The following is a 26,138-nucleotide window of genomic DNA, read 5'->3' on the forward strand; positions in this document are numbered from 1 at the left end:
TGCCAAGCAGAATGTTATTACATGTGAAGAATCCAAGACCATAATGTAGGCTATGATGCTCAGTTTAGTTAGCGGTACTCACACTTCAGAAATTAAGAGTAGAAAAAGATCTTATCAAACCATGATGCCGGTCCAGTCAGCATTTTTGGAGATACGAACTTCCGGATGGGAAGCAAGCCGTAGACGTCACCCGCATCCCATGCATGTCGTTATTCTTATCTACATTATCTCATCCGAGATAAACATGGCGTCGTTGTGGTCCCGCGGGGTCCTAGGGCTCGCATCTGCATATAAGCAATAACGTGCCCTTTGTATCTTGTAGACGATGTCTTGCGGTTTTCACAAGAACGTTCAATGAGTTTCATAATACGTCGTCGATAATGGCGCAAAACGTAGAGATATCAATGCTTCCAGTAGAAACGAATACTCCCCTGCAGACATCTAGTAGCTCGGAGAAAGACCCGGAGAAGATAAACGATGTGGAGATAAGCGAGAAAAGCAGTATAGCGGCTGATGAGCTTCAAGATGATTCAGGTTTGACTTCGCCTCGTCTTATATTACCGGTAATTGAGATACTTATTAATGAACAGCTCCAAATTACACCGACGAGCAGTATAAAAAGCTGAAAAGGAAGGCTGATAGATATCTTCTACCGTTAATGTGGCTTTGCTATGGCATTCAACAGAGCGACAAGACTTCAATCGGAACTCAGGCCACATTTGGACTTTCAAAGGTACTACTAGAATTCCACAAGCTTAGGTATCTAACCAGTTCTTCTACTAACACCGACTTAGGATACCGGACTGGTTGGACAGCAATACTCATGGCTCACGACGATATTTTATATCACATACATGTGCTTCGAGTTTCCGTCCAACGTCATCCTGCAGCGGTATCTAATGGGCCGAACATTATCATGTTATATGATCTGCTGGGGTGTCGTAGTTCTATGTATCGGATTTACGCAGAACTTCACACAGCTGGTCACCCTACGTGCGTTGCAGGGTATGTTCGAGGTAAGTTTTACTTCCTTGAACTGAAGGCTTGGGAACATAGGAGTACTTACAAGGCGTTGCCCCTATCTAGTGTTGTATCTCGCCTGGCTTCATTCTCGTCGTTGGAAGCTGGTATACGACACGCGAACATGCGTCGCGGTCGCTCGTCTTCCAGAGCGCCAATGCTGGTTTCGGAATTATTGCCAACTTGATTCTCTACGGGATTGGATCGCTACAATACTCTCGGGGTCCTGAGTTTCAGGCTTGGCGATACATGTCTTATGTGAGTTGGCAGAACTGGCCCCTACGAGATAGGTTATCATTACTCAGAATTATGCTAACGGTTACCTGATGGTCTACCGAAGTAGTTCCTCGGTGGCATGACGATTATCACCGGCTTTCTGTGCCTATTCCTGCTTGGCACGCCGTCCGAAGTGAGATGGCTAAGCCCGGAAGAGAGGAAGATAGCCAATGCCCGCATTATGAGTAACAACACTGGCCACGACCGGACCGGCATCAGGAGATGGAAGTGGAAGCAAGCGCAGGAATGTCTAGTCGATCCCTGCGTAAGTACCTAACTCAGAGAGAATCCCGGTGTGAAACTTATATTCACTAACATAATCATGTCCATTGTAGTTCTGGTTAGCTGGAGTCAACGCGTTCTTGAGTTCAGTGCCTAACGGTGGAATAACCGCCTTCGGAGCCATCATCAATACCAACGCCGGATTCAGTTAGTTATCTATAAGACCAACTATAGGACCGTGAAAGCTTACAGCGTGTTAGCCAACCTACAGGTAATTCTCCTCGATATACCGCGGAATGTCACGTCCGTGATATGGTTCATCTTCATTGGTGTTGTCACAAGCAGGAAGAAGAACCTTCGCATGTAAGTCACATCGGAAAGAGAGTACATAACTTTTTTGAGCTTTCAAGGGGTAGCTGATTCGGAGTCTTAGGTATTTCATGATTATCTCCGTCATTCCTCCGGTAGCGGGCTTCATTATGATGGCGACGCTGCCTAACGAACCTCATTACAAGTGGATTAAGTGGGCAGGGTGAGTAGTATTTACTCATAAGACCATAAACCCAGAGTAAAGATACTAACGAGGAGCTGGGCGACAATAGTTACTTCATCACTGTCCCGAGCGTGGTAGCGCTGTTTCTCGCTTGGACACTGATTCCCTCAAACGTTGCCGGACGCACAAAGCGCACGTTGACATCATCATTTACTTTTGTCGGGTACTGCGTGGGCAACATGGTCGGATCGCAAATCTTTCTTGCAAAGGATGCTGTGCGTATTCCCCCTTCAACATGAAACCGTTGAAGGTCTCGCTAACAAGGACATCTAAAGCCACGATATATTCCTGGTACCGCCGGCTGTGCCGTATGCTTTGGGCTAGAGTTCATCGTACTGATAGCATGGCGGATTGTGTTAGTCATGCGGAATCGGCGGCGGGAAAAGTGGCTAGGCGAGCAGGGCATCACCGAGGAGGAGAGAGTAGAAAGGGGCAAGCAGCTTGGAGAACAAGACCATACGGACTTCGAGAATCCTTATGTAAGTTGACCCCTATTCTTATTACCCCTATTACAAGCTACCTCATCTAACACCTATAATTCACCTAGTTCCGCTACACAATGTAGAAAACCAACCCGACAAACAGATAATAGGCTAGACATGGATACAGGTTAAATAGGACTAAGTCCACGCCCATCTTTCTTCAAGCTGCACATAAGTAGATAGGCCCAGAAGTCATTATCTAGGATTGTTTAAATGTAGGTACGCAAGGATTCCAGTGACTTCGAGCGTAATATGATATGTAAAACTAGGTTTGCTAAGCATCGTAAGTAATCCGCGGTTAGTGTTTGTTAATGGAAACTAAAAGGTTGGCAGAATTGTAAATGCGTCTAACAAGTTAAGCAGCTAGTTCGCAGATTCATTTCATCGTGTCTAATTGAAACAAGATGTGTCATCTACTATACTTCTAAAAGCAGATGTGGCGACTAAAATGGCTACGCCTTGCCTCCTGAGACAATATAGAAAAGAAAAAAAATCACGTAACACATAGAGGTATCTCGAGCGCTTCATCCAAAAATCCCGAACCCGATATCTGACAAACGCCAATTTCCCGTATATACACCCACTTCTATTTTGAGGTACCAGATCACGTTACACGCAATCGGAGAATACTGTCTAAGACGAGTAGACGGCAACCCATTGAACTTCCATCATGCTGCCGTAGCCATCTTGCGTAGCCAAGTTGGGTAAACCAGGCCAGTCACCACCGACAGCAACATTGAGGAGGACGTATCTAAGACGTAGAATTAGCAATTATCCACCAGGTAGTAGCAATACAGGGATGCTTACAAGGGGCTGTGGGCCAGAGAAGACCAGACGGGAGCATCGTTGATATCAGCTCCGGTGAGAGTGTTGTAGTTGTTGCCGTCCAGGTGCCATGTAATGGTCTGCGCTCGCCAGTCGTCGTTTGTGAGATCGATCGTAACGCCCCAGGTGTGGAAACCGTCGGGCGACATGGGAGTTGTGCCGGCGCGGCCGACGGGCTCGTTGCAAGGGCCGCCAAGGGCGGACCCGCAGTGGACGGTACCATAGCCGGTAAGAAGTCCGTTGACCTGTTCCATGATATCTATTTCTCCAGCAGCAGGCCATTGGGTACCGTGGCGCATAGCATCGCCGAGAGCCCAGAAGGCAGGCCAGATACCCTGCTTGTTAGGGTTGTTTCCTAACAGGAGGCTTGACTGTATGCTAAAGACCTTGCCGGCCTTGGGAGTCCAGGATCCCTTAGTCTCGATACGTCCCGAGGTCCAATGGCCAGACGGCGATTTCCTGGGAACGAACTGAATAGTACCGCCGCCGCTGATCTGGACGTTCTGGTTCGAGGTGGTGTACGTCTGGACTTCGTTGTTGGTGTTGATGGCATCCATAACGTTCCATGTGTCACCGTTAGGAGAGGCGCCTGCTGGCCCCTCGAAAGACTCGGAGAAAACGATGTCCATGCCCTGGATGTTCGGTGGGGCAATGGCGGCGACAAGGCCGGGGACGAGGGAAGCGAGGATGCTTTGTTGGAAGCGCATTTTGAAGGACTGAAGTCGGAAATGACAGGAAGTGCCGAGTTTTGAGATCAGTTGTATAATGACAGTAAATGCCCTGGTTCTATAGACTTTCTAAGAGAGTCGACTTGGGCTAAGATGTGGTAAAGAGAGAGCTATCCTGGCTGCAACAGTAGAAAGAATCCTGACTTGCAGGGAGTTTGACGGATATATAGTTAAAAATGAAAGACGAAGCAAACAAGTTGATAACTAACTAGTTATCAACACGGAAGTGAAAAAGAATGTGGTATATAAACTCGGCTAGCAAGGCGGAAGAAGAGAGCGTAAATGCACAAAAGTTGGGCGCGGAGAGAAAAAAGACTAGTAGAAGAGCTCGGAAGCAGTTCACCTTGGAGATATATATTAAGAGCCCATAATAGAGACCCGGTTGTGTTGTATGCAGTACCACTCGGTCAAAGAGTTATAGGCTCCACTGCATTGACGGGGGCTCGATAGATCCACACGGATCTAAACAGATGGGTGGCACTGCCTAAAAAGTGGATGGTAGAAGAAAACATAGAGCCTAGCAGTTCTAGGTGCATAGTCCAAGGATATCGGATAGTCGAAGCGAATAGATAAGGTGATAGGTACAAGAGAAATGGGAAGCATGATACGTGACTAGCGCGGAAATTAATTATGGAAGCTTAAGGGTGAAACCGGTAGGGGGGTTGCTTGGTTTTTTTCTTCTGCCAGGTCCTGTACTGGCTTTGACTGACTGGAAATACGGCTTGGATATATGCCCTGGTAGCATCTGGATAGGCCTGAGATGGTGGGTAGGAAACCCCAGAGTAACATTGGGCGCGCTGTTCCTGAATTCTGAGCCAGCACTGGCCCTAGCACTGACCACTCGCGACGCGCCGAGCTCTCTGTCTTGCCTGTCCTGTCGTGCTCCTAAAAAGCTCCGAGCGGCGTGGGCTTGCCCCGTCACCTTTCAACTTTTTAAGATGGAGCCCAACGGGTCTAGTCTCTCAGTCAGCATTAATAGTGGTAATATTATGATGGATAATACCTATCAAGAGAAAACTTGTCATATTGTAGCCCATCATATTCTTGACATCTCATTGAGCAGCAAACCCCTTTTTCTTAAGGCTCGTACAACCAACCACGATGAGTTGGCAAGTATGATGTGAGATGCATTGTACATAAGTTCGGCTGCAAAGTTCTGTAAAATTCTCGTAGACCGAAGGCCGGCAGCCGACGCGGTTCCAACAGTCCATCGCCAGGTCGTTAAAAAAGGTTTCCCGCATGTGGGAGAGAGGGGTTGGTGCAATCGATTTGGCCAGGATGAAGAAAATGAAGGAGAAAAAAAGGGGACAGGGGCACCGTGCATCTAGAATAGGCTAGCTAGCTTAGCGTGGCCCCTGGTTACCTAGGTATGCAAGGTACTGTACGGCATACGCTGAGTTGGCATCTGCACTCAGCACGCTATTATGTACGGGAACAACCAATCAGATAAGTACTGTACAAATTTGGATGTTCTGTCCAACGGGTTGGCAGGGGTTTATAACTTCATGGTGAGACAACGAAAGATAAACTGGGCCCCCCTACCCTATTCTTTCTTCTTTCCTGTGCATTTCTCGGTACTTACCTATGCAGTTATGTAAGCTTGATTTAGTTCGTGTACATGTGCGTAGTACAGGTCGTAGGTATCTCACTGGATTGGTCAAACCTGGCTTTAATTTTCAATCCTTACCTCTTACATACCTATACATACGGGTTACAACCAGCACAACAGTCTTACTGTAGTATTTACGAATGAACAACTCAACAAAGATATCAAAGTAACAATCTGTATCACTGTTCATATTTACCCGCTACAACACTGAGAACTACCGTTGCTACACTAAGCGTTTACTGACGATAACCGCGGGAAGGGGTTGAAAATAACTCCGTTTGTATTAAGCGCGCGCCCAGCAATACCTCCTATTCCCACGAGCCATGTTGAATATATTTTATTTTTACCGCGCCGCCTCGAGAATAATAAGCGTACGCCGAAGCGCTTAATAGCCTAGGTCATACGATGACGGATCCTATTGTTCTCCTAGTCCACGTCCTCCGCATTGTAGGTTCTGTTGAACTGCTAGCACAGCTTAAGTTGTTTCCTGTTGTGAATGGTGATACGCTAGAGGCTGACTGCTTTCACGCTATATTCAACTCCGGAGAAGTAACCGACGATCTTTTCAAGTTCGAGAAAATTCCCCGTCGACCCAACGGGAGAAAAGTGCGTATCTTTTCCTAGTTACGGCTAGGTTTGCTACCAAAATCTCATCTTATCAGTTGAAATGCCGGACGGCGCAGGTCCGGCGATATGCAAGTGCTTGGGATCTTCGCTTAAGCCCTCCGTCCAGTGATATTCTTTTCTTTCCACTTGGCTTCGGCCTAGGCCAATGGGCACTAACGAGTGAAGTCCCTCATTACCACCCGACCTGACACGACAGTCTGCTTGTAAAAAGTCTAGACTGTCTTACAACATTTGCTCCTCTACTAATACCGATAGAAAGCCGATTTATTTTTTGAGGTATAAATCTTCACATATGTATCCGCTCTGCATTCCTTATAAGGAGTGAGTAATCGCCGATTGGTCGATAGGATTTGCCAAAAAGAGTCGTCTCTTAAATAAACCTATCAGAAGTCAGGGAAAGTTGTTTCACCTCCCTTTTTAGTGATCGGAGCCGGTTTTCCTATATCAGCCTCGACTTAAATACCTACATAGAACAATCATTCACCTGCATGCGCTTCCAGACTGTTGGCGCATTCGCCAGCCAGAGGGAACCTCGGTCAGAGTTCATGATCCCTTCCAGCAAATCATCAGAGATCTTTCAGATTCCCAATCGAGCGAGGCCTGCTTGCTACGTAGGAATCGCTCATGTCGTGATGCTGTCCCCGCCATGCTGTGAAACATGGTTCATATTTCGACCCATGCCCTCAATACCCTTCCTCCTTAAGAGCTCCTGCTTCTATCTATTTTCGCAGATATAGGAAAGTCGGTTCTCAGGGTGCCTATGAGAAAGACTCGCTGCGCCTTACATGAAATACGCATGACTCGTTCTGAGAATATGTAGGCTATACATAGTAAAAGGCCATCGTGGTTGCGGGCCGCGACCGATCAGGACGGAAGAGGGATCGCACCCCCTGAAAATTTGGCTCGGACTGCCGGGTCGCTCGGGATGTTCCATGTTGAATTGTGCTCTAGCAAGCATTTGATCTAGACAAGATCTTCAGCAGTTTGCACTGCCTTTCGTCTCAACTTGCTGATCGAGTTCAATGCGGATTAAACGCGGAGTGATCGGCAATCGCTTGCCACGATTATGCTTGGAGAAATACCCTTAACGTCCATGCTAACGTCCGTATTAACGGTCGGTCCCAAACTCGCGAGTCTAGCCCCCGTTTTGTTAAGTAATAGATGAATCATCTCACGATCTGCAAATCTCTTATTACTCAAGATCTTAAAAATGTGCAAGGCTTTCTAATCCTTATACATATGAGCGTAGGACGAGTTTACCGATTCAACTAGACCCCGCAACCAAGAAAAACTATACGGTTCCATATAATAAAATAACAATAATAATAATAATAGATATAACTAAGAGCTATAAACTACCCAAGGTATTATCGTACACCGTCGTTGACTACACAAAATGACGAAATAATATATTTAAAACCTGCCAATATACCAATTTACCAGATTATCCTGTTTGACAAACCTGCAATTAATATACTCAGCTACATGTTCTAACATCGTCAAGTGCAAGTTAACCACACATCCCGCATACCACAACCATGGGCAAATGCCGAACCTTAGGCCGCTAATTGGTGGGATAAATTGCACTTCATTTATGGTCAATATATGTTATCCTTATTAGCTTTGCTTCTGCTGGCGCCTCGCGCCTGTTGTCTTTTTGGCTTCCGATACCACAGCTGGTGAAGAATTGAATCTCATTGCAAGAGACTTTGCCCTGTCGATTTATCTGCGCGGCGTAGGTGATGATGTCTTACTAGAGGGCAACAGATTTATATTGCAGCAGTTCCACTAGCTATAGTCACCTCGCAGACGAAAGATATGGCGTCTTGCATCGTTTGACCTTGTGCATGTTATATCAAGCACGTTAGGAAATTTTATTGTATTCTTTCCAGATACTATATTCTCGCCCACGGAGTCGATCTACATCAGCCCATATGGTGAGTTAAAGATAATAAAATTCCATATACCTGGTAGCCTAGGTACCAAGCTCATCTGAATAGTTGTAGGTATACCGCAGATCCCGCGCAGGAGACCTATATAACGGAGTGAACATGGACATATACTCCATATAATGTAACGAGCATTCTTTAAAGGGATGCTGAACTAGAACCAGTACACCTGTGTACCTAATTTATGAACTTCTCCCGTCCCTACCATGGGTATTACTGTTTCTAATCTAGAATTATGAAGACCAAAACTCGCCTAAGTGACTATTTCAGTCTACTTATGGTTCCAGGATCAAAGTATAGAATACATAATCATTTCTATTTTCTTATACAGTGGCTGCTTGTGACAGCTTATCTAAACATCGTAGGACAACAATATAAGTTATAGGTCATAGGTATGACAACTGTATATCAAGGGGAACAATGTATCGGAATGAAAACTGCACCTATAAATACCCAACTCAATAAGAATAAATAGATAAGCCTGTATCTACTTATTACTATTGACATCTCTTCTACTACATTTGCTACCGAGCGAGAATCTGTATTGGGGTCGAGGTACTCTTGTTTGCGTGTTATAAAGCACAGTAGCAGGCTCCGCTCCGCCTATGATGATTTCCCAAAAGAAAATCATGTCTTTATAACGGCATAACTAAATAACAACAATATGTTTAATGCTCGATTTTGTTAAAAAGGACCACATGCATAGATGCCTTCTACAATATCACTTGTAGGAAAATGCAATTTGCGGCGCGGTATTTCTTTTATCCGAATTGCCCTTCTGTGTAACCCCTGACGTCGCCCTTTTATGCCTTTTTAATCCGATTATATAATCATTTAATAGTAAGTATGGTGGACGGTTAGGACATTTGTGCTAAAATCGAAAAAGTTGGTGGCATTATGTTTAATACGGTAATAGTAACGTTAGGGGTACAGTATAAACTCGACTATTTACCTTGTATACACAATTTATAAGGTAATACATACATTTTTTTCAACTTATACTGTAATAACTTAACAAATATTTATTTAAGTTTTTTTTAAAAAGTATTACTATTTTAATTAAAAAATAACAAAAATTACGGTTTTAATTACATGTAATTTAAATTAAAATTGGTAAAAATATTAAAAGGTTATGTAATTATATATATGTAATTATATAGGCCTTATTATCCGGGCCATCTTTATTATTAATCTTTAAAATTCCATTGTTAATTTAATCTTTAATTGTTTTATACACATAACACATTTAAATAACTTTTTAAAAATAATAATTTAAACGTTATAATTAATATCATATTATAACTTTAATTAATGCGAAAATAATAATTTAAACTACATTTAAATCGGCTTTTTAATTATTATATTATAATAAAATTAAATAACGTTTGTCTGGAAAAGTAAACACGTGATAACTACTTTTTAAAAGCATTTTAATAAAATTATTCCAAATAAACTCCAAATATTTTAATAATAATATAATATTTAATATACCTCGCATAAACATGTAATTTAATCCATTATTTTCGCATTAATTAAAGCTATAAAATAATACCAATTATAACGTTTAAATTATTGTTTTTATAAAGTTATTTAAATGTATTATATATATAAAATAATTAAAAATTTAAATTAACAATCGAATCTTTTAATTTAATTGGTTAAATAATAATAAAAAATTATATTTTACTTTGTATATACCCCGCATAGTATACTGTGCACCTGCTATATTACCCTTTTTGGAAAGCCCTGATCCATTTTCCTGATTTTGGCATAAATGTCCTAACCGTCCACCATAGTAGGCGTCAGCTTTTAGCAGACTTATAAATCAAAATGAAGCCATCACGGCTCCAAGCAGTTTGATATCAATTTGAAGAAAAAAAAAAAGAAAAAAAGAAAGATCCAATAGTAACCAAGGACGATAATTAATAACGGATCTTGTCGCTTTCAGGTCAAAGCGTACATAAATGGCAGCATCACCTCGGGCTCCTAGCAAGCCCGTCAAGTACCGCACGTCATGCGATCGCTGCCAAAACATCAAACTACGATGTAGTCAGGATAAGCCATCGTGTAAACGATGCATTAACAAGGGAGTTCGATGCGTCTATAGCCCCCTGAGGCGTATGGGTAGACCTAAGAAAGTTGACAATGTCGCTTCGATGAGTTCTATGGATGAGAGTCCGCCAAGTCCTGAGACAATGGCACCGACGCTGAACAGTGTCCCTGCAAGTGACCGTCAACGGGGATATGAGAATGGGAACAATCCTCCCCTAACGGCGAACTTCGCTAGCATAGGCTTGGGGTCCTATGCTGCTACCGCATCGCAAGATCACCTCCGGAGTTGGGACCCCAGTCTCACAGGTACTCTAAGCGTTGACCATCACGATAGTCCGATGGGTAACGAGATCGAGACGTCTCATCAGTCTCAACCTAACGGGTTTACTTCCACGGTTGATCATGGCGGAACTCCACGCCACGAGGTGGATTCTTGGACCTCTGTACCAGCAAGCAATATCAAGCCCTTTCGCTCGGGACCGTCAAACACAACTCCGAGGTCCGCTCCTCTGGTGGCTCTTGACGGGCCTGTTGGGAAAGTTGTCTCGGACTCTACTACCGATTGCTACACAGCTATCCTCACGCGAACTTCAAAGCTAGAGCAGGCCTTAAACGCTGCACCACGTCCGCCACAAATAGACCTTGCACTCGAAGCGGAGCGCGACTTTCGAGCCCTTCATTGCTGCCTTTTCTCCTGCACCGGCCACTCGCATCGCGGACGCAGCTGTCTCACCTCCGACAGGCCTGTGCTTCTCGGTCTCTCTATGCTAGCAGAACGTGTCGTCGCCATGTTCGAGGAGAACTTCCGCTTCGCTGCCTCAAGATCCAACTCTGTAAGCGGGGTGATCCGAGACCCGTCTGGCGATCCCCTTCCGGGAACTGTGGCCCGGCGTCTCGAGCGCTCCTTTCGCAGTTTACTCGACCATATTCCCCATTCCGTCGGCCGACCTCAACATACGGGTTGGTGACTTTCTGGTGGAAAACCCGGTTAAGGCGGGTGCCGTAATTGCAATATTGCGGCTGCGGATACGGAAGATACAGGCGGCGCTGAGGGAAATGGGAAGGACACGGCAGGAGAGCTATCCAAGGGATACTCTGTCCGGCCCGCTCGATTGGGGCGATAGCGCGGGGGTTATAGGTGATGCTGCGAGACTTTTGATACAAGACTTGTTGAGGAGGATGGAATCGCTACAAGGGGGAATGGCGTTGATGGCGTAAGACTTTTAAGTGTGATACCCAATAAATGCCATGAGAAGGGAACTTTGAGTTAGTGGTCTGTAGGTAATGTAGTTCCGCGATTTCTGTAGCTATGTTTATTTATATTGTATCAAAATATGAATAGATGGGACAGAGGACATGTCAATACGCTGAGACATAACAGTATCATGTTAAAGTCTTGATTCTTCAGATGATACTCAGATCTACTATGTATGTTTCTGTCTGGAGTAGATATACCTAGGGGCTTAATGCATCCTCCCGACCTAACTAATTGACCTTTCCTAATAGGCGAAACAGCCTCCCAATGAGCTCTCTTATCTCTTCATCTCGCAACGGTTTATCTACAATAGTAAACTGGCCCTGATCAAACTGGCGAGTTTCCTCTTCGATGTCTTGTAGTACAGCTCCGAGACACATGAGAGAATGTATCAAAGCTTCCCGACCGACGATGGCGATTTCTTCCTCGTCGTCTAACACCAGGCTAGAAATAAACGTCGGCGCCGTATTCCGGATCGGCGACATGGCATTTCCGGACATGTTCAAATCGGGTCCCGCACCGGAACTCTCCCAAACACTCGACTCCGGCGCATCTCTTTTTGATAAACCCTCGATAGCCAATTCGTGCAGAGTTAAAATGCGGCTAATAGCGTCGGCTATGAAGCGAAAGACCAACGGATTAAGATGGGTGTCAGAGCTAGCGCAGCCGTTCAAAAGTTCCCAATGCTGGAGAAGGTTGCGGCCGAAAGTGAGTACATCGCTAAGCGACATGCTCCGGGGTAGATGCTGCAAGGAAGAAGGAGATTGGGGTCGGAAAGGCGCTTCGGATTGGCTGATAACACGAAGGGTCGCAGCCCAGCAGTTACAGACCCAACCACCCGGGGGCACAGACATTGCAGGGAATTATCAACTCATTTAATACGTGCCTCTCGTTTGCGTACTATGGGTTATAGTATCGCAGATAGATAGTAGTCAACTATTCCATCCTAGAGGTTCATAGCGGTTTGGATGAGTTGGATTATTATATTGGTTTTAAGGATCACGACTTGGCTGCTTAATTTACTTATACCAGACTGACCAAGTTCTTTTTGTCATCGTACACTCCACAACAGCAACTCCATTTCATTGGCTGACAATTCCGAATCCTTCGCTCCTCTATTTTCTATCACTCATATTTTAACAAGCGCTGTCGTACATATAAGGCCTTAAACTTGGACATGGCTGCTGGGCTGTTCAGGAGCCCAAGTGGAAATCCAAGCAACAGCAGTAATCAGAAGCCACATCCCATACCAAAATACAATGTAGCCCAAATTTCCCATCCCAGTAAAAAAGCCAATGATGCTACCGATATGTATCAAAGCCGAGGCAAAGAGAAAAATGTCAAAGTGTAACCGGCCCTATACGCAACAATTAGTATGCGACCAACAAGGCCATAAGTAATGCTATAGTCTTAACTCACCATATTCATTCCGCACGCTCGTCTGGTGCCTTCAGCCTCAGAAGGATTTAGACAGGAGCATAGCCTCATTGCATCAGTACAAATCATAACATCTTTATTTATTTAGCTCAGCTGGTTTCAGTATACGACTATACAAACCGATCCTCAACGAAATGCCGTCTATATACAAGACTCTTTGCTTTCGCTTATGAAAAAGTAAGGTCAAATTAGGACTAGCTCTCCCCATTGTTGAAATGGGCATCATAAGTATCCATGCAGCCCTACGGGGGATAGTTATTAATAGAAGCGACTGATGGGAAGTACAAGGGTATGTTACAGGGGCTACAGCTAATTTATATATAAACTTCAGATCCTCAGTTCTCTAGCACAACGTCGAGTATAATATAGCTGAGCCTTAGTTTAGAAAGTTGCCTCGATAGTCGACCTTGACATCTCGGTTATTAAGGAATCTTGATATTAATAATACTATTTGATGACTTACATAGCTCAAGCACGTAAGAAATGTGTGACTGAAGACTACTAAGCCACCCTCTCCGTAAAGGGCTATCCTAACTTGTGTTCTACCATCTACTATGTGGAAAGGTGTAAAATAATAGATAAATACCCTTAAATACTTTTTGTGCAATAACCAAAATAGCTATTATTAACCTAGGCAATTGTCATGTTAGATCGACCGCATCGTTCACGCATACGAGCCGCATATGATGAGGGTTATTTATGTAAGTGCGAAGGAAAGAAAAGAAAAGAAGAAAAAAAAGGAAAAAAGGAAACAAAAAAGGAAGAAAAAGCGGACGCAAAAAAAAATTGCAAAAATAAAAAAGCTCAGCCCCAGGTTCGAATCCCCTCGGATAGGGGCAGGGGATTCGAACCCAAGACCTACGAAAAACCGGCTTCGTTTGGTATCTGCTGTCAAGTCACATTCGTAAGAACGGTCCAGCATAAGACACCACAGTGGGGTTTTCTCTGACCTCAAGTCGCCCGGGCGGGGGGCGTCGGCTGATTGTTCAGTTTGCAATTTAGATATATATCCTTTACTTCGTGGGTAGGTACTTTGACAGCTGTACCTCATTGCCTAAGAGATTGATCAGTTGGTGACTGGCAGGTTGGCGGTGCCGCATGTTAGGCAACGACTTGGTTCACGATAACTGCAATGCCGTTCCATAGCTCGTGTCCTCTATCAAGTATCATTTAGGGGAGTATAAGAAAATCACATTTTAGCTATTAGCCATATTATCCTTAATTTCAGGACACCTTCAACACGCCCTTATTATCTCGGATTTATACGCATATATTAATATTAGCGGTGAGCTACCACGTCAAAGTAACACCGTGCTTCGAATTTGATCGCCTAGAGAACATCTTAGGGAAGATAATTTGCATTAAGGAGTTTGTTCCCTCGGGACGGCTAATGCTATAAACATGCCTTGATATAATCTAGTATACAAGCGCACAACATGAAGATAAAGGAGCAGATAGCCTAGCGACTAGCAAGACATCATATTAACTTCAGTCTTCGGGATAGGTAGCATAAGTAATCTAGCTAGCTCGAATCGTTCTCCTTCGGGGTATTATTCTTCAATCGAATCAGCCTCAACGCCATATTAATGCATATTAAGTGTTAGGCAAAGTCGGCTCAACCTCCTAGCTAGGCAGTTGTCCTATACTCCCCGTACTCCCTGTACTCGCTGGTCTCGGAGGCGGTACCGGTATGATCCTAGCAATATCACTCCCCTCTCTATCCATGGCCACGCCCCCAATCATGCTTGCTGACAGGGCTCGCGGCTCGCTTCCTTCTCCTTCTGAATCCTCCCCTTGGCTGCTGGTACTACCAACGCCAGCAAGGGCCTGTTCGGCAACTTTGCGCTCTACCTCCTTCAACCTTTCTTTCTCGACGGGGTCTACTAAGTCGTCGTCATCGCTCCAGTATCCCTCCTCGGACTCGGCAACCTCGGGCATGGCCATACGTTTCCAGAAGCGGATCTCCTGTCTCCTAGCCTTGTCGTCTACACGTTTCTCCCACCGCTCCTCGTTCTCATCGTATTTCTTACGGAACTCGCGCAGCATCTGGTTAGCGCGGCCGGCGTGCTCCTGCATCTCCCACATCTGCTCACGTAGGCGCGAATTCTCGGCGCGGGCTTCGGCCAGCTGTGCTCGGTAGGAACGGTGCCAGGCAGATACGTCGGCGACGTGCTTTTGCTTGTACGCGTGGAATTGGGAGAGTATATTGGCGAGAACTCGGGCGTAGCTGGTAAGAAGAGAGAAGTTGGCGTCACGGGAGAGCTTAGCGCGGTCGAGGGACTCTGTTAAGATAGACACGAGAGCCTCTAAATTCGGTTCTTGCGCTGTACTGGCATGATTAGCGATTGGGCAACTAAAGACATATTAGAACGTACCAAATATTTCATCTGCCGCTTCTCCAAGCACCTGGTCATTTGTTAAACCACGATCCCGCGCCCGATTTCGCACCCTCCCAAGTCCTGAGACAATATCTTCGGTCACTCGTCTGTTCTCAGCCAGCTGACGCGACAGCTCCTCGACCATGCCATAGATAATATTAAGTTCGGCCTGATGGCCAGCGGGCGTGGGCCCAATCGACATTACGCCAGGACCGGCGCCAGAGCCGTTACCCTGCATGGTACCGGGGCTGTTGGTCAAGTAAACAGGTTGCTGTTGTGGTAGCTGTCGGTTTTGGGGGCCGGGGTTTTGTTGTTGGGAGTTTTCGAGAAGATGTGAAGGTTGAGGAGGGAAGTTCATGATTGGAAAGGGAAGGGGACAAAGGCGGAGCTCCTACGCAACCTAAAGCTTAAGGCTTAAGCTAGCAATACCTTAAGTTAGTGGATAGTGGGTGTGTATCCGCTAAGTGCAGTAGGTCGTCGTTTGCGCACTAAATGAGTCTAGATATGGTTAGGCGTTGCTGCTTATCGATTACTTTTTAGGTTACTATCAGCTCTAGCGCTGTGTTACTCATGTACCTGGGCATGTTACCCACGCGTAACCACATGTACCCAAGGTCTTTCAATCCAATTAGCGACATGTACTTCAATTACATGGGTACATGATGAATATCTACAACCTCTCATCTCATAACATCCATCTACTTTTTTCATGAGAGACGAAGCATCACAGTAAACACAGACAGGTACATAAATAATAATTACTACCATTCTCTCTATCTATATTAATATATATTATGAATAATTCTGCGACATTCCGTTTCTGATTTAGACGCTCTCGCCATTCTCAACCGGCTCCGTCGCCTTTGCCTGAAGGTCGATTTGATCGAGGGGAGTCAAAAGCACACTGTTCCCGAGTACCATATATCCTGCCCAGAATACGAAAACAACAATAATTCCTAGAAAGCTTGAGAGAACATGAGGGGGGTTTGGAAGCGGACTCTGCACCGCCGCGATAATCTGAGCTGCGAGACCAAAGACGAATATTACAATCGCTATCATGCTTCCGCCGATTCCAGGTGGGGACTGCCACTTCAGTACATCTCGATTCTCCAGCCCCTTCCTACGTATAGCAAGCCGCAGCCGGATGTGGCATACGCAGATGGAAATCCAGGTAAAGTAGTTTGAGCCAGAAGCCAGAGCCAAGAGCCAGTTAAACACTATGTCACCGTCTTTGGATATTTTGATGAACGACAGGAGCGAAATCGAGAATACCAATGCCAGCGCCCAGATTGGGTAACCCCGTTTTATCTTTGCGAAGAGGCGTGGCCCCATCCCTCTTGCCGACATGGCTTGAAGAGCTCGCGACGAGGCAAAAACGCTGGCGCTCGCCATCGAAAAGATGGCGATGATGATGATGCCGTTGAAGATGCTACCAATTATTGGGAGGTTGGCTTGATCCATTGCAGCAACCAAAGGACTGATCCCACCAGATTGAACTTCGCCGTCAAGGGATACCTTAAGTACCATGCCGAGCATCAAGATGGGAACCAGGTATAGCCAAATAATTCGTAGTGGTACAATATTACAAGCGAGAGGCATAACTTTCTGGGGCTTTTCGCACTCGGCGGCGGTCAGACCAAGCATCTCGGTTCCTCCATATGCCATCCCGGCAGTCATAAAGACATAGAGAAATCCGATAGGGCCATTCCTGAATGCATTTTGCATCCATAAGTTAACCCCGAGCTCCTCGGCGGGCCGGGTATCAGCCGGAATGTTTTTGGTGGCGATAAAGGCGGCGACAATGGTAAAAGCCGTGAGAACGATCATCTTGCAGACCGCGAATACGTTCTCTGCTTCGGCATACCACTTTGCGCCAAACGCGTTCACAAGGACGAGCCCGCTTATGAACCCCGGAAGGACGTAGTATGCTGGCAAGTCCGGTTCCCAATACCGCGTGCAAAGCAGCATGACTACCAGCTCGAAGACGACGATGAAGATGAAGTTGATGACGTAGTTCCATCCCATGGCGAAGCCCCAGGCTGGCGAGATGAAGCGCACCGAATATTCGTAGAATGAGCCACTAACTGGGAATGCAGCCGAAAGCTCGCCGAGAGCGCACATGGTGATCCACACGGCAAATCCGACTACGATGAAAGATATGAGGAGTGATGCGGAGCCTCCTACTGCCAGACTGGAGTAGGTGGCGAGGAGCACGCCGGCACCGATGGAGCTGCTGAGGGCCATCAAGACGAACTGGCGGGTCGTGATGACCTTCTTGAGCGACGTGTCGGCCGAGCTAGTGAGATCCATGATGAAGAATAAAGAGTAAGATAAAACGTGTTAGGTACCTAAGGTAGGTATGATTGAGAGGTAAGGATATCGTTAGACCTGATTTTGTATAGCAAAATCTGAGCCTTCGTTAGAGGATGATTGCAAGACGATCTAGATGTTAGTAGCTATGCTATTAGAGTAGAACTTATAGTCTAGAACTTATAGTCGCGTGCGTATGAACTGAGGATTACTCTCATTCCAAGAATCCAGGAAGAAACAGGCAGAGGATAGACAGGATTATATAGATTTACAAAACATATCTCCGTGCCTGAGCTCAAAAGGCAAAATGGTAATTATCAAAGACATATATCCGAGAACGGAGTCCGGGATACAGAAACTTTAGATAACAGGAGTATAAACATGTCAAGCGCGGTTTGACGTGCTGCTATCACTGACGCCCCCTTATAAAAGTTGTACTATAGAAAGCTTGGAAGCAGGCACGGAACTTATATCGAAACTTTCAGGTATTTTTGGCAGCTTGTACCAACATTAGTTTAATGTCTAAGGGGAAGCTTAAGCATTAAGCTTAGATATCTACCTGGGCTGCGATTGGTTGAGATACAGTGTTTAAGAAGCAATGTGAGGGTAAAGGAAGGGTTAGTCCGAGATACATAAGAATAGGGGGAATAGTGAAAAATATTTAAGAGTTGAAAGGTTATCCGTTCAAGCATCAACATCTTCGAAACTATTAGGTATGATTATAAATGATGCGAGTTACTATATGATTACTTGGACAGAGTTTCGGATTTAGCAAAACACTTGGTTCGATACATTAGGTTGGTGTAAGTTGAAGCGGACTAAAAGTCTACTTCACAAAAGTTCATCTTATACTAACAAAACATTACAGTTCCTTGTTCTTAGTTTCCTAACTCTAAGCTACCCTCTATACTAAGAAATGGCTTGTGCAGAGGAACGCAACAACTCTAATAGACTCCTAATTGGCAATCCGTATCGGAGTAAAGACAACACTTTAAATCCCACAAGTCGTATTACCACATCCGTATCAACATCATCATCATCATCATCAACCATGCTTAACGCCGAATTTGAGTACCGTGCTCTTGACACCACGTAAATTCATAACCTTCCAACATTAAGTCACCTCGTGTACGATAAAAAACCTCCCTTAGTCTAAGCCGCTACAGTAGTCCTACGCTGAGTTTGCGCGCCTCTCCGTGCGCCATTTGCACCTGGCCTTGCTAACGTGTATTTGGCAAAAGCGCGCGCGAGCGCCTTCTTGCAGCTGACCTTTTGGCTACCAATGAAACTATCAACAGTGACAGCAATGGCACGGTCAATGTCCTGGGCAGAACAATACTCTGATAATCTCATTCGGCAAAAAGACTCCGAGATTCGGATGATAGCTTCCAAGTGACGGACCTGAAAGTTAAGTTAGTGCTGTCATCCAAATGCATCAAGCGGAGCAACTTACAGTGATTGGATATGCTCCGGTAGCTAGCGACTCTCGTCGCATATCTGCAAAGAGTCGCGCAACCTTGTCTTCATCCATATGCAGAAGCTTCGGTTGGCAGTGCTCTCGTGCATATAGAATATACTTTCGTAGTAGCTCCTGGGGGATTTGGCCTTCTTTCTTTTGTTGCGCTTGGCTCTCTTGTGCCGCCTCGGAGTCGTGCTCAACCTCCATAGAACCATCAGCAGCTTGGGTAGACGGATGGCTCCGGCTATGGGAGCCAACAATGAATCGAGCCAGACGCTCGTCTTCAGCAGGGTCCACAGTATCTCGTACGACGCAAAGAATGTCAAAACGCGACAGGATAGGTTCAGTCAGTTCGACATTGGACGAAAAAGGGATTGTAGAGTTGTAACGGCCACCGATCGGATTAGCTGCCGCAATGATACCACATCGAGCTTGTAGGGTAGTAACAATACCCGCCTTCGAAATGGAGATGGTTTGCTGTTCCATAGCCTCGTGGATAGATGTTCGATCTTGATCATTCATCTTGTCGAACTCGTCAATGAGACATGTGCCCTTGTCAGCAAGCACCAAAGCACCACCTTCCAATGTCCATTCACTAGTTAAAGGGTCTCGACGGACACTAGCCGTAAGACCAACAGCAGAAGCTCCCTGACCAGTGGCAAAAACAGCTCGGTGCGCGGTTTTCTCTACGTACTTCAGGACCTGAGACTTGGCTGTACCCGGATCACCAAGCAAGAGAACATTAATATCTCCTCGCACATGATGTTCACCCCTGGCTATCTTTGCGACGCCACCGAAAAGAGACAAGGCAATAGCAGTCTTGATATCGGTGTGCCCGTAGATGCTAGGTGCTATCGAGTTGATTATCTTATCGATGACCTGGGGATCCCGAGAAAGTTTGCGGATTTCGTGCTCGTCCTCTTCGGTAAGTCTGAACCCAGCAAGTTGATCGTGCGCTTTGACAACATTGTTTGCCTCGAGAATTGTAGCAAAAACAGGGAACCCATTACGATTATTTAACTGGGCATCATAGTTGTTCCTGTAGACACCGGTGACCTCAATCTCCTCCCCAGGCTTCGCCTTGTCAATCAGATCCCAGAGCAGGATGACTTCTCTATGTCTAGGTAGACGGCCAGCAGGTACGGTTCCAGGCGATTCCTGGAGTGTCAACTTCTGGTAGTTACGGTAAACAGTCTTTTCCGAATTCAAGGTGAAGGGGCCGCGAGACTGGCAGTTCTGACAGAATGAAATTTTGACTTCAACGTTAGACTCCTGCTGGAAGGGGCCCAGTGTCACGCCGCATTTAGTGCAGTCGACTTTGACATATTTTAGCTGGGGGAAAACACCAGTTCGTCGAGTAACAACACCGCTCACTCTCACGAGGCAGTTGAGATGCGACTGTCTCAGCTGGCGAAGAGTATAGTGAACGGGCAGGTCGAAGATGCGAACGTGGATATCAGAGTGGATGCGCTGATAGTCGGGGTAATGGAGGAGAACGACATCCATGGCTACGTCGTCGAAAAGCTTAAGCATTTCGGTGGGAGCGTTGGCGAGAAAGTATGCGAGGATGGCCTTGGACGAGGATAGATGGTCGTATGACACCTCGAGCGACTCGGCGTTGATTTCACCAAGGGTTCGAATACGATTACCATAGACCGAGGAACCGCTCTCGTCGGTATATTCTGTTAAGAAGGCCTTGAATTCTCGCTTGATAGTGCGTTGCACTGACGGCTGAGACACCCATTCGGTCAAACTAGCAGCTTTGACATCTTGCAGGGCCTCAAGGGAGAGTTCTTCGTCCATAATATCCTGGTCCATTTCTTCGTCTGGATCTTCGTCGTAATGATGACGGCGGCGACGGGGTTGGGCAGTTAGATCAATATCGCCATCCTCATCCTCATCCTGGAGAAAAGCCTGGGGCCCGTGCCGTCTACGAGCTACTTCTCGGTCTCGACGGTTTAGCTGAGCTTCTAATCTTCTCCTCTCACCGAGGTTTATATCGTCAAATTCGCCGTCATCATCAATATCGATTCCTTCGTAGGCATCATTGTCATCTTTCTCTCTGTAATCTCGCTCGAAACCTTCACGGAAGAGGTCTACATCGTCTTCGGCCATCTCGTCAAGGTCGTCCAAATCATCTTGCACCTCAGCCTCCTCCTCAATGTCATCATCGTCGTCACCGCCGTGGGCAATGTTGAAGGCGGGGGGAGAAGAGGGCATGGGACTAGAGGCAGCAACGGAAGAGGAAGCATCACCGCCCGTGCGGGAACGTTTGCGGTTCGCACGAGGGGCGGTACCGCGGTTTGCGGAGTCCATATTCATTCGTAGAGGGGAACTGGAAGCAGGTTAGGAAAATTTAATGCTATAAGTTATATACCCTGGTATGGAATGAACTCACCTCATTGTGTATTTTTTTTTTATTACTCTCTGTCAGAGAGCACTTGGAGGAAATAGTTGGTAATTCGGAGAGAAACTAGAATGAGAACAAGAGGGACAGTGAGAGTGAGAGTGGAACCCAAGAAGGAAAATGAAGAGAAAGGGGACTAAAGTGAATTGTGGGGTGGGCGCGACGAAACAAATTGGAAGTCGCGTCCATACGCGTCGAGCTCGCGTAAAGTGGCACTAAACACACACCTTTAGGTTTTAAGTACACACTATAAAATACATAGCAGGTACTTGGGACTTAGAGTTCTCTATTCCCTGTTCGCATGCACACCGTGCAGTCCCACATAAGGTGTACTTGATTGTATAGTGCGAATTGGTATCGCTCTGGAGAAGCGCCCACTGTGACATCATATTTGCGGCGCGCTCCTATGATAAACTAAGGCGCCGCTCTATCTAAGTTGGTTCTAACTATTCTATTTGTATCCCCCCATTATTCACAACAGCTCTTCCAGCGCGCCGACACGTCTACAAATACCATTTTATTATTTAAGCTCTTCTTCTCATTCCCCCATTTTTGCAAATCATTCTTGTCATTATAATGGATCCATCATCGGCTCCGGCTACCTCCCAGGAGGCGCCCGAAACTAACGGCAGCTCTTCACGCCCGCGCACCCAGAGCATGTCGCAACAGTCTGACGACTCTCAAACTGCCGCCGACTTTATTAGAGATCAACTGCAGCTGGAAGCCGATGCTCGCGAAGCTCTTCCCTATGTAAGTTGCTGATATTACCTGGACGAACCATTCAACAATTTACTAATTAATTAATTGTTATCTCTAGAGCATCGAGAACTGCACCAAGCCACTTGGACCATTGCGACAGAATGTATTCGCCTGTCTAACTTGCACTCCACCTCCTACGAATCCATCCGATCCCTATAATCCTGCCGGCGTGTGCTATTCATGTTCTGTCCAATGCCATGGTGAACATGAATTAGTTGAGATCTTCCAGAAGCGCAATTTCACTTGCGACTGCGGTACTACGCGATTCACCCCCGAACAGCAGTGCACCCTTCGAATCAATCCCGAGACCAACACAAAAGGAGGCGTTCACTCCGAACAGCCGGGTCCCAACAATAAATATAATCACAACTTCCGCAATCGCTTTTGCTCCTGTTCTATATATTACGACCCTAACAAACAGGTGGGTACCATGTATCAATGCCTAGGTCTCGGCACGCATGAGACTGGTGGTTGCGGCGAAGATTGGTATCATCCTGGCTGTCTCGTCGGCCTTGGACCCAATTGGTACGAAAAGCAGAAAGCACACGTTCCCAGGCCCAACGCCAATGGCGCCAATAGTAATGGTAATAACACACTTCCCACTATTTCCGAAGATGCGACTCAGGAGAATGGCACGGAACAACAAGCCAATGGCAACCAGGAAGCGCAGGAGGAGGAGGATGAAGACCCCGCTCTGCCGGACGGCTTCCCTACCGAAGATGCGTTCGACAATCTCATATGCTATAAATGCGTCGAAGCTTATCCTTGGATTAAGAGATATGCTGGAACCCCCGGATTCTTACCAGCAGTATTTCTTCAAAAGGATAGTGAGACATCCTCTAAGAAACGTAAGCTAGAAGATGATGATGGTTCAGAAGAGGATAGCGACCGTAGCAAGCGCGTTAAGAATGAGTCTGAAGAGGCACAGGATATCACACCCACAACCAAATCAGATGAGAGTTCCTCACAAGTCAAGGATGAGGATGAGGATGAGAAGAAAGACGAGGATCAGAAGGAAAACGAAGTTCCATCTGCTACAGAATGCAAGTTAGCATCTCTACCTTCTGCACCAAGTGGCCAGTTCTCGTTGTTTACTACTTCGAATTTCCGCGACCAATTTTGCAAATGCGCCTCGTGCTTCCCAGATCTCAAGGCTCACCCGCAACTTCTAGAAGAGGAAGAAGCCTACGAGCCGCCTCTTTCGGACGGAGCATCCGAGCAAGGTTCGACTCTCGGCAGCGGCTCACTGTACGACCGCGGTGAGTCTGCTCTCAAGAACGTAGATCGCGTCCGGGCGATCGAGGGCGTCATGGCGTACAACCATTTGAAGGAACGTCTCAAGCCCTTCTTCCAGCAGTTCGCCGAGAGTGGCAAAGCAATCGGTGCCGAAGATATCAAGGAGTACTTTGCTAAGCTTAGAGGCGACGAGGAAGCCATCAAGGAGGCGGGCGAGGCTGCGAAAGAGGATCATAGGCAGGAGCAGAGTGGTTACTAGGGGAAATAGATGAATAGGGGAGTTAACGAAAAGGTAATTGAAAAAATGAATCAGGTACATGGCGTTCTTTTTGGCATAGGCTCATCAGGGTTGGCGGGAAACTAATACCACAGGTCTATATTTGACCATAGTTAAAATCATATTACATGATTCCCGAGGTATCTTCATCGTCCGGGTTCGATATATTGTCAGCAGACATGGAATAACTTAATAAACTCATATAATTTTATCTGAGTGTAAGTCTATATATTCCACCCTCTCATATTATATTATTCTAGGCAGTCTCCTTATGAAGTGTATTTTATATACATGCCTATATAGCTACTTACAGCCCACATTGCGTCTCCTAGCATATACTACCAAGTACAGACATCGATCTCATAAACCCCATGCTTTCGCAACAGCAGCTCTCGAGATATCTAGAGCTGCTTCGGAAGAAAAGTGCAACGCGAACCGCGTCAGGGTAAGCGCCTGACTACCGAGATACACCGGCACCTTTAACCGCTGCGCCTCCTCAACAGCCTCCTGGAGCTGCTGCGCATGTTCCCTTAGCCCCTCGCTATCCCCAACCGATACCTGTTCTCCTCGAGCAAGCTTGATGATCTCCGGTCCAACCGTCTGTAGTATCGCGCTTCCTCCGGCTGCGTTTATGCAGAGCTCGAAGACTTGGTCTAGATCTAGATTACATCTCTTTGCAAAGGCAATGGTCTCCGCGGCAGAGCAGAGGTAGATTCCTCTAAATAGCGCCTTGACGAGGGCTAGCTTCGACTCGTCGTTTTCAGCTAGCCCCTTTACCGGTCCTATCTTCCCTTTGCCTTCTGTGTACAGTCTGATTAGACTGCTGTCGTCGTCTGGGCCGTATCCGCGACCGAGGCCGGAGAAGTAGACTTGTTCTGCTGTGCTTGTCATGGGTGTAGGAAATGCGGCACGTCTTGCCTCTGAGGTAATAATACCCGTGTCTTTCAGGATGATAGTCAGGGCGCTAGCAACGGGCTTGAACTCGGGATCGAGCATCCTCGGGAGTCTATTTTCAAACATCCAAGCCCATGCGTCCGACTTGATAATCTCTTGGCTCGTGGAGTGGAGATCCAGGCCGAGGTGACTCGCAAACCCCAATCCTTCACTTGCGGCGAGGATTTGGTTGGCTGCAAGGACCTGGTGGCACATTTTCATATTACTTCCGGCGCCGACTCCGCCCTGGACGATGTAGAGCTTCTTCGGATCGGACATCTCCTGTAACAGAAAGCGGCCTGTCTCGATTGCCTCATCCGAGCCTCCGGCCATAATTGAAAGAGTACCGTCGGCAGCCCTTGCAGCGCCTCCCGAGACGGGAGCGTCGATTAGACGAATATCACCCCGTCCCAATTCGATAAGTTGCTTCTCTAGAGCCTGGACGTATGCGCACGGCACCGTCGAGCAGAGTAGCAGAGCGGCCCCTTTAGGTAACGAGGCGAGTGCCGCATTGTCACCTTCGATGAGGACGGCCTGAGCCTGCTGCGCCGTCGCTACCATGCACACGCAGTAGTCCTTACCCTTAACAGCCTCCGCCGGCGTCGTAGCGGTACTGCCTCCAGCAGCCTGGAACCTATCTAACGTCGGCTGCCAGACGTCAAACCCTGTCACCTTATACCCCTGCTTAACCAAGTTGGTCGCCATGCCGAAGCCCATGGCTCCCAGGCCGATGAACGAGACCTCTGGCTTTACATTCGCCATGTCTACAACTCAAACACTACTCAAAAAAAAAACAAAAAAAACTGAGAATATTATCTATCCGCTTGTCGTAGACTCCGTATAAGAAACGAGTATACAAGTAACGTACGTAGATGAAAGAAAAAGCAAAAAAAAAAAAGCTTAGCCTACCGTCTTCTACGCAGCCGGTAATTTGAAGACGACTAATCAAGTCGGACTAAGTACCATCCATATAGGACCTAGTAGCGGCTGAAGTGTATAGGTGCCTCCCCCCCTTTCCCCCCTTCCCCCCTTCCCCCCATCTTTACCGGGAATGGAGGCGGGGAGCGTCACTTCAGCCTTTACTATTATGTATTTCACCCTAGCCCCCTTTCTCCGCCCGCCTATTAGCCCACTAATAGAAACAAGACAAGCATGTATAAAGTCTACCTACATACATTCAACTACACACACCATAGTTACCCCGAGATGGCTCGGTTGATAACTATACCGGCGAATAGCCCTGATCCTCTGAGCCGCCTCCCTCGGTAAAATGGCAAAGTTGTTAAGTTGCAGGTTTTATCACCACTAAGAGCGAGTCAAAGAGTAAGCGACCCCACGTCTGTT

The 26,138-nt window shown here is 46.4% G+C and overlaps 10 protein-coding genes across 10 annotated transcripts; 3 read left to right on the forward strand and 7 right to left on the reverse strand.

Annotated features, from left to right (window-relative positions):
• Positions 1–380: 380 nt before the first annotated feature.
• Positions 381–2,559, forward strand: F4817DRAFT_362015 (MFS general substrate transporter; the record flags this gene model as incomplete). Its single annotated transcript, XM_049306469.1, has 10 exons — positions 381–534; positions 591–733; positions 795–1,016; positions 1,087–1,278; positions 1,364–1,561; positions 1,632–1,725; positions 1,779–1,881; positions 1,952–2,050; positions 2,121–2,286; positions 2,347–2,559. 10 exons carry the CDS (start codon positions 381–383, stop codon positions 2,557–2,559), a joined length of 1,584 nt encoding a protein of 527 aa, XP_049154480.1.
• Positions 2,560–2,935: 376 nt separating this feature from the next.
• On the reverse strand, positions 2,936–4,236 carry F4817DRAFT_287422 (glycoside hydrolase family 16 protein). Its single transcript, XM_049299627.1, has 2 exons — positions 3,361–4,236; positions 2,936–3,304 (listed from the first exon to the last, which is right to left on the reverse strand). Exons 1-2 carry the CDS (start codon positions 4,083–4,085, stop codon positions 3,187–3,189), a joined length of 843 nt encoding a protein of 280 aa, XP_049154481.1. The 5' UTR covers positions 4,086–4,236; the 3' UTR covers positions 2,936–3,186.
• A 5,845-nt stretch (positions 4,237–10,081) lies between these two features.
• On the forward strand, positions 10,082–11,747 carry F4817DRAFT_352017 (uncharacterized protein). Its single transcript, XM_049305170.1, has one exon. The coding sequence runs from the start codon at positions 10,256–10,258 to the stop codon at positions 11,309–11,311; it is 1,056 nt and encodes a 351-aa protein (XP_049154482.1). The 5' UTR covers positions 10,082–10,255; the 3' UTR covers positions 11,312–11,747.
• On the reverse strand, positions 11,727–12,653 carry F4817DRAFT_352018 (uncharacterized protein). Its single transcript, XM_049305171.1, has one exon. It carries the CDS (start codon positions 12,450–12,452, stop codon positions 11,829–11,831), a length of 624 nt encoding a protein of 207 aa, XP_049154483.1. The 5' UTR covers positions 12,453–12,653; the 3' UTR covers positions 11,727–11,828.
• F4817DRAFT_352019 (uncharacterized protein) lies at positions 12,654–13,194 on the reverse strand. Its single transcript, XM_049305172.1, has 2 exons — positions 13,018–13,194; positions 12,654–12,955 (listed from the first exon to the last, which is right to left on the reverse strand). The coding sequence occupies exons 1-2, from the start codon at positions 13,102–13,104 to the stop codon at positions 12,764–12,766; spliced, it is 279 nt and encodes a 92-aa protein (XP_049154484.1). The 5' UTR covers positions 13,105–13,194; the 3' UTR covers positions 12,654–12,763.
• A 1,073-nt stretch (positions 13,195–14,267) lies between these two features.
• On the reverse strand, positions 14,268–15,873 carry F4817DRAFT_352021 (uncharacterized protein; the record flags this gene model as incomplete). The annotated part of the gene is made up of 2 exons (XM_049305173.1): positions 15,411–15,873; positions 14,268–15,359 (listed from the first exon to the last, which is right to left on the reverse strand). Coding segments are annotated over exons 1-2 (1,058 nt in total), but the record flags the coding sequence as incomplete, so codon positions are not given.
• A 242-nt stretch (positions 15,874–16,115) lies between these two features.
• Positions 16,116–18,370, reverse strand: F4817DRAFT_352022 (amino acid permease/ SLC12A domain-containing protein). The gene has a single exon (XM_049305174.1). It carries the CDS (start codon positions 17,721–17,723, stop codon positions 16,239–16,241), a length of 1,485 nt encoding a protein of 494 aa, XP_049154486.1. The 5' UTR covers positions 17,724–18,370; the 3' UTR covers positions 16,116–16,238.
• Positions 18,371–18,510: 140 nt separating this feature from the next.
• F4817DRAFT_352024 (DNA replication licensing factor mcm2) lies at positions 18,511–21,843 on the reverse strand. Its single transcript, XM_049305175.1, has 3 exons — positions 21,581–21,843; positions 19,177–21,517; positions 18,511–19,124 (listed from the first exon to the last, which is right to left on the reverse strand). The coding sequence occupies exons 1-3, from the start codon at positions 21,583–21,585 to the stop codon at positions 18,876–18,878; spliced, it is 2,595 nt and encodes an 864-aa protein (XP_049154487.1). The 5' UTR covers positions 21,586–21,843; the 3' UTR covers positions 18,511–18,875.
• Positions 21,844–22,246: 403 nt separating this feature from the next.
• F4817DRAFT_362021 (putative zinc finger in N-recognin-domain-containing protein) lies at positions 22,247–23,843 on the forward strand (the record flags this gene model as incomplete). The annotated part of the gene is made up of 2 exons (XM_049306470.1): positions 22,247–22,339; positions 22,407–23,843. The coding sequence occupies 2 exons, from the start codon at positions 22,247–22,249 to the stop codon at positions 23,841–23,843; spliced, it is 1,530 nt and encodes a 509-aa protein (XP_049154488.1).
• A 189-nt stretch (positions 23,844–24,032) lies between these two features.
• Positions 24,033–25,829, reverse strand: F4817DRAFT_287518 (NAD binding domain of 6-phosphogluconate dehydrogenase-domain-containing protein). Its single transcript, XM_049299628.1, has one exon. It carries the CDS (start codon positions 25,554–25,556, stop codon positions 24,222–24,224), a length of 1,335 nt encoding a protein of 444 aa, XP_049154489.1. The 5' UTR covers positions 25,557–25,829; the 3' UTR covers positions 24,033–24,221.
• Positions 25,830–26,138: the final 309 nt, after the last annotated feature.

The sequence above is a fragment of the Daldinia loculata genome (genome assembly GCF_022478755.1).
Source record: "Daldinia loculata strain CBS 113971 unplaced genomic scaffold F4817scaffold_81, whole genome shotgun sequence".
Classification (NCBI taxonomy): Eukaryota; Fungi; Ascomycota; class Sordariomycetes; order Xylariales; family Hypoxylaceae; genus Daldinia; species Daldinia loculata.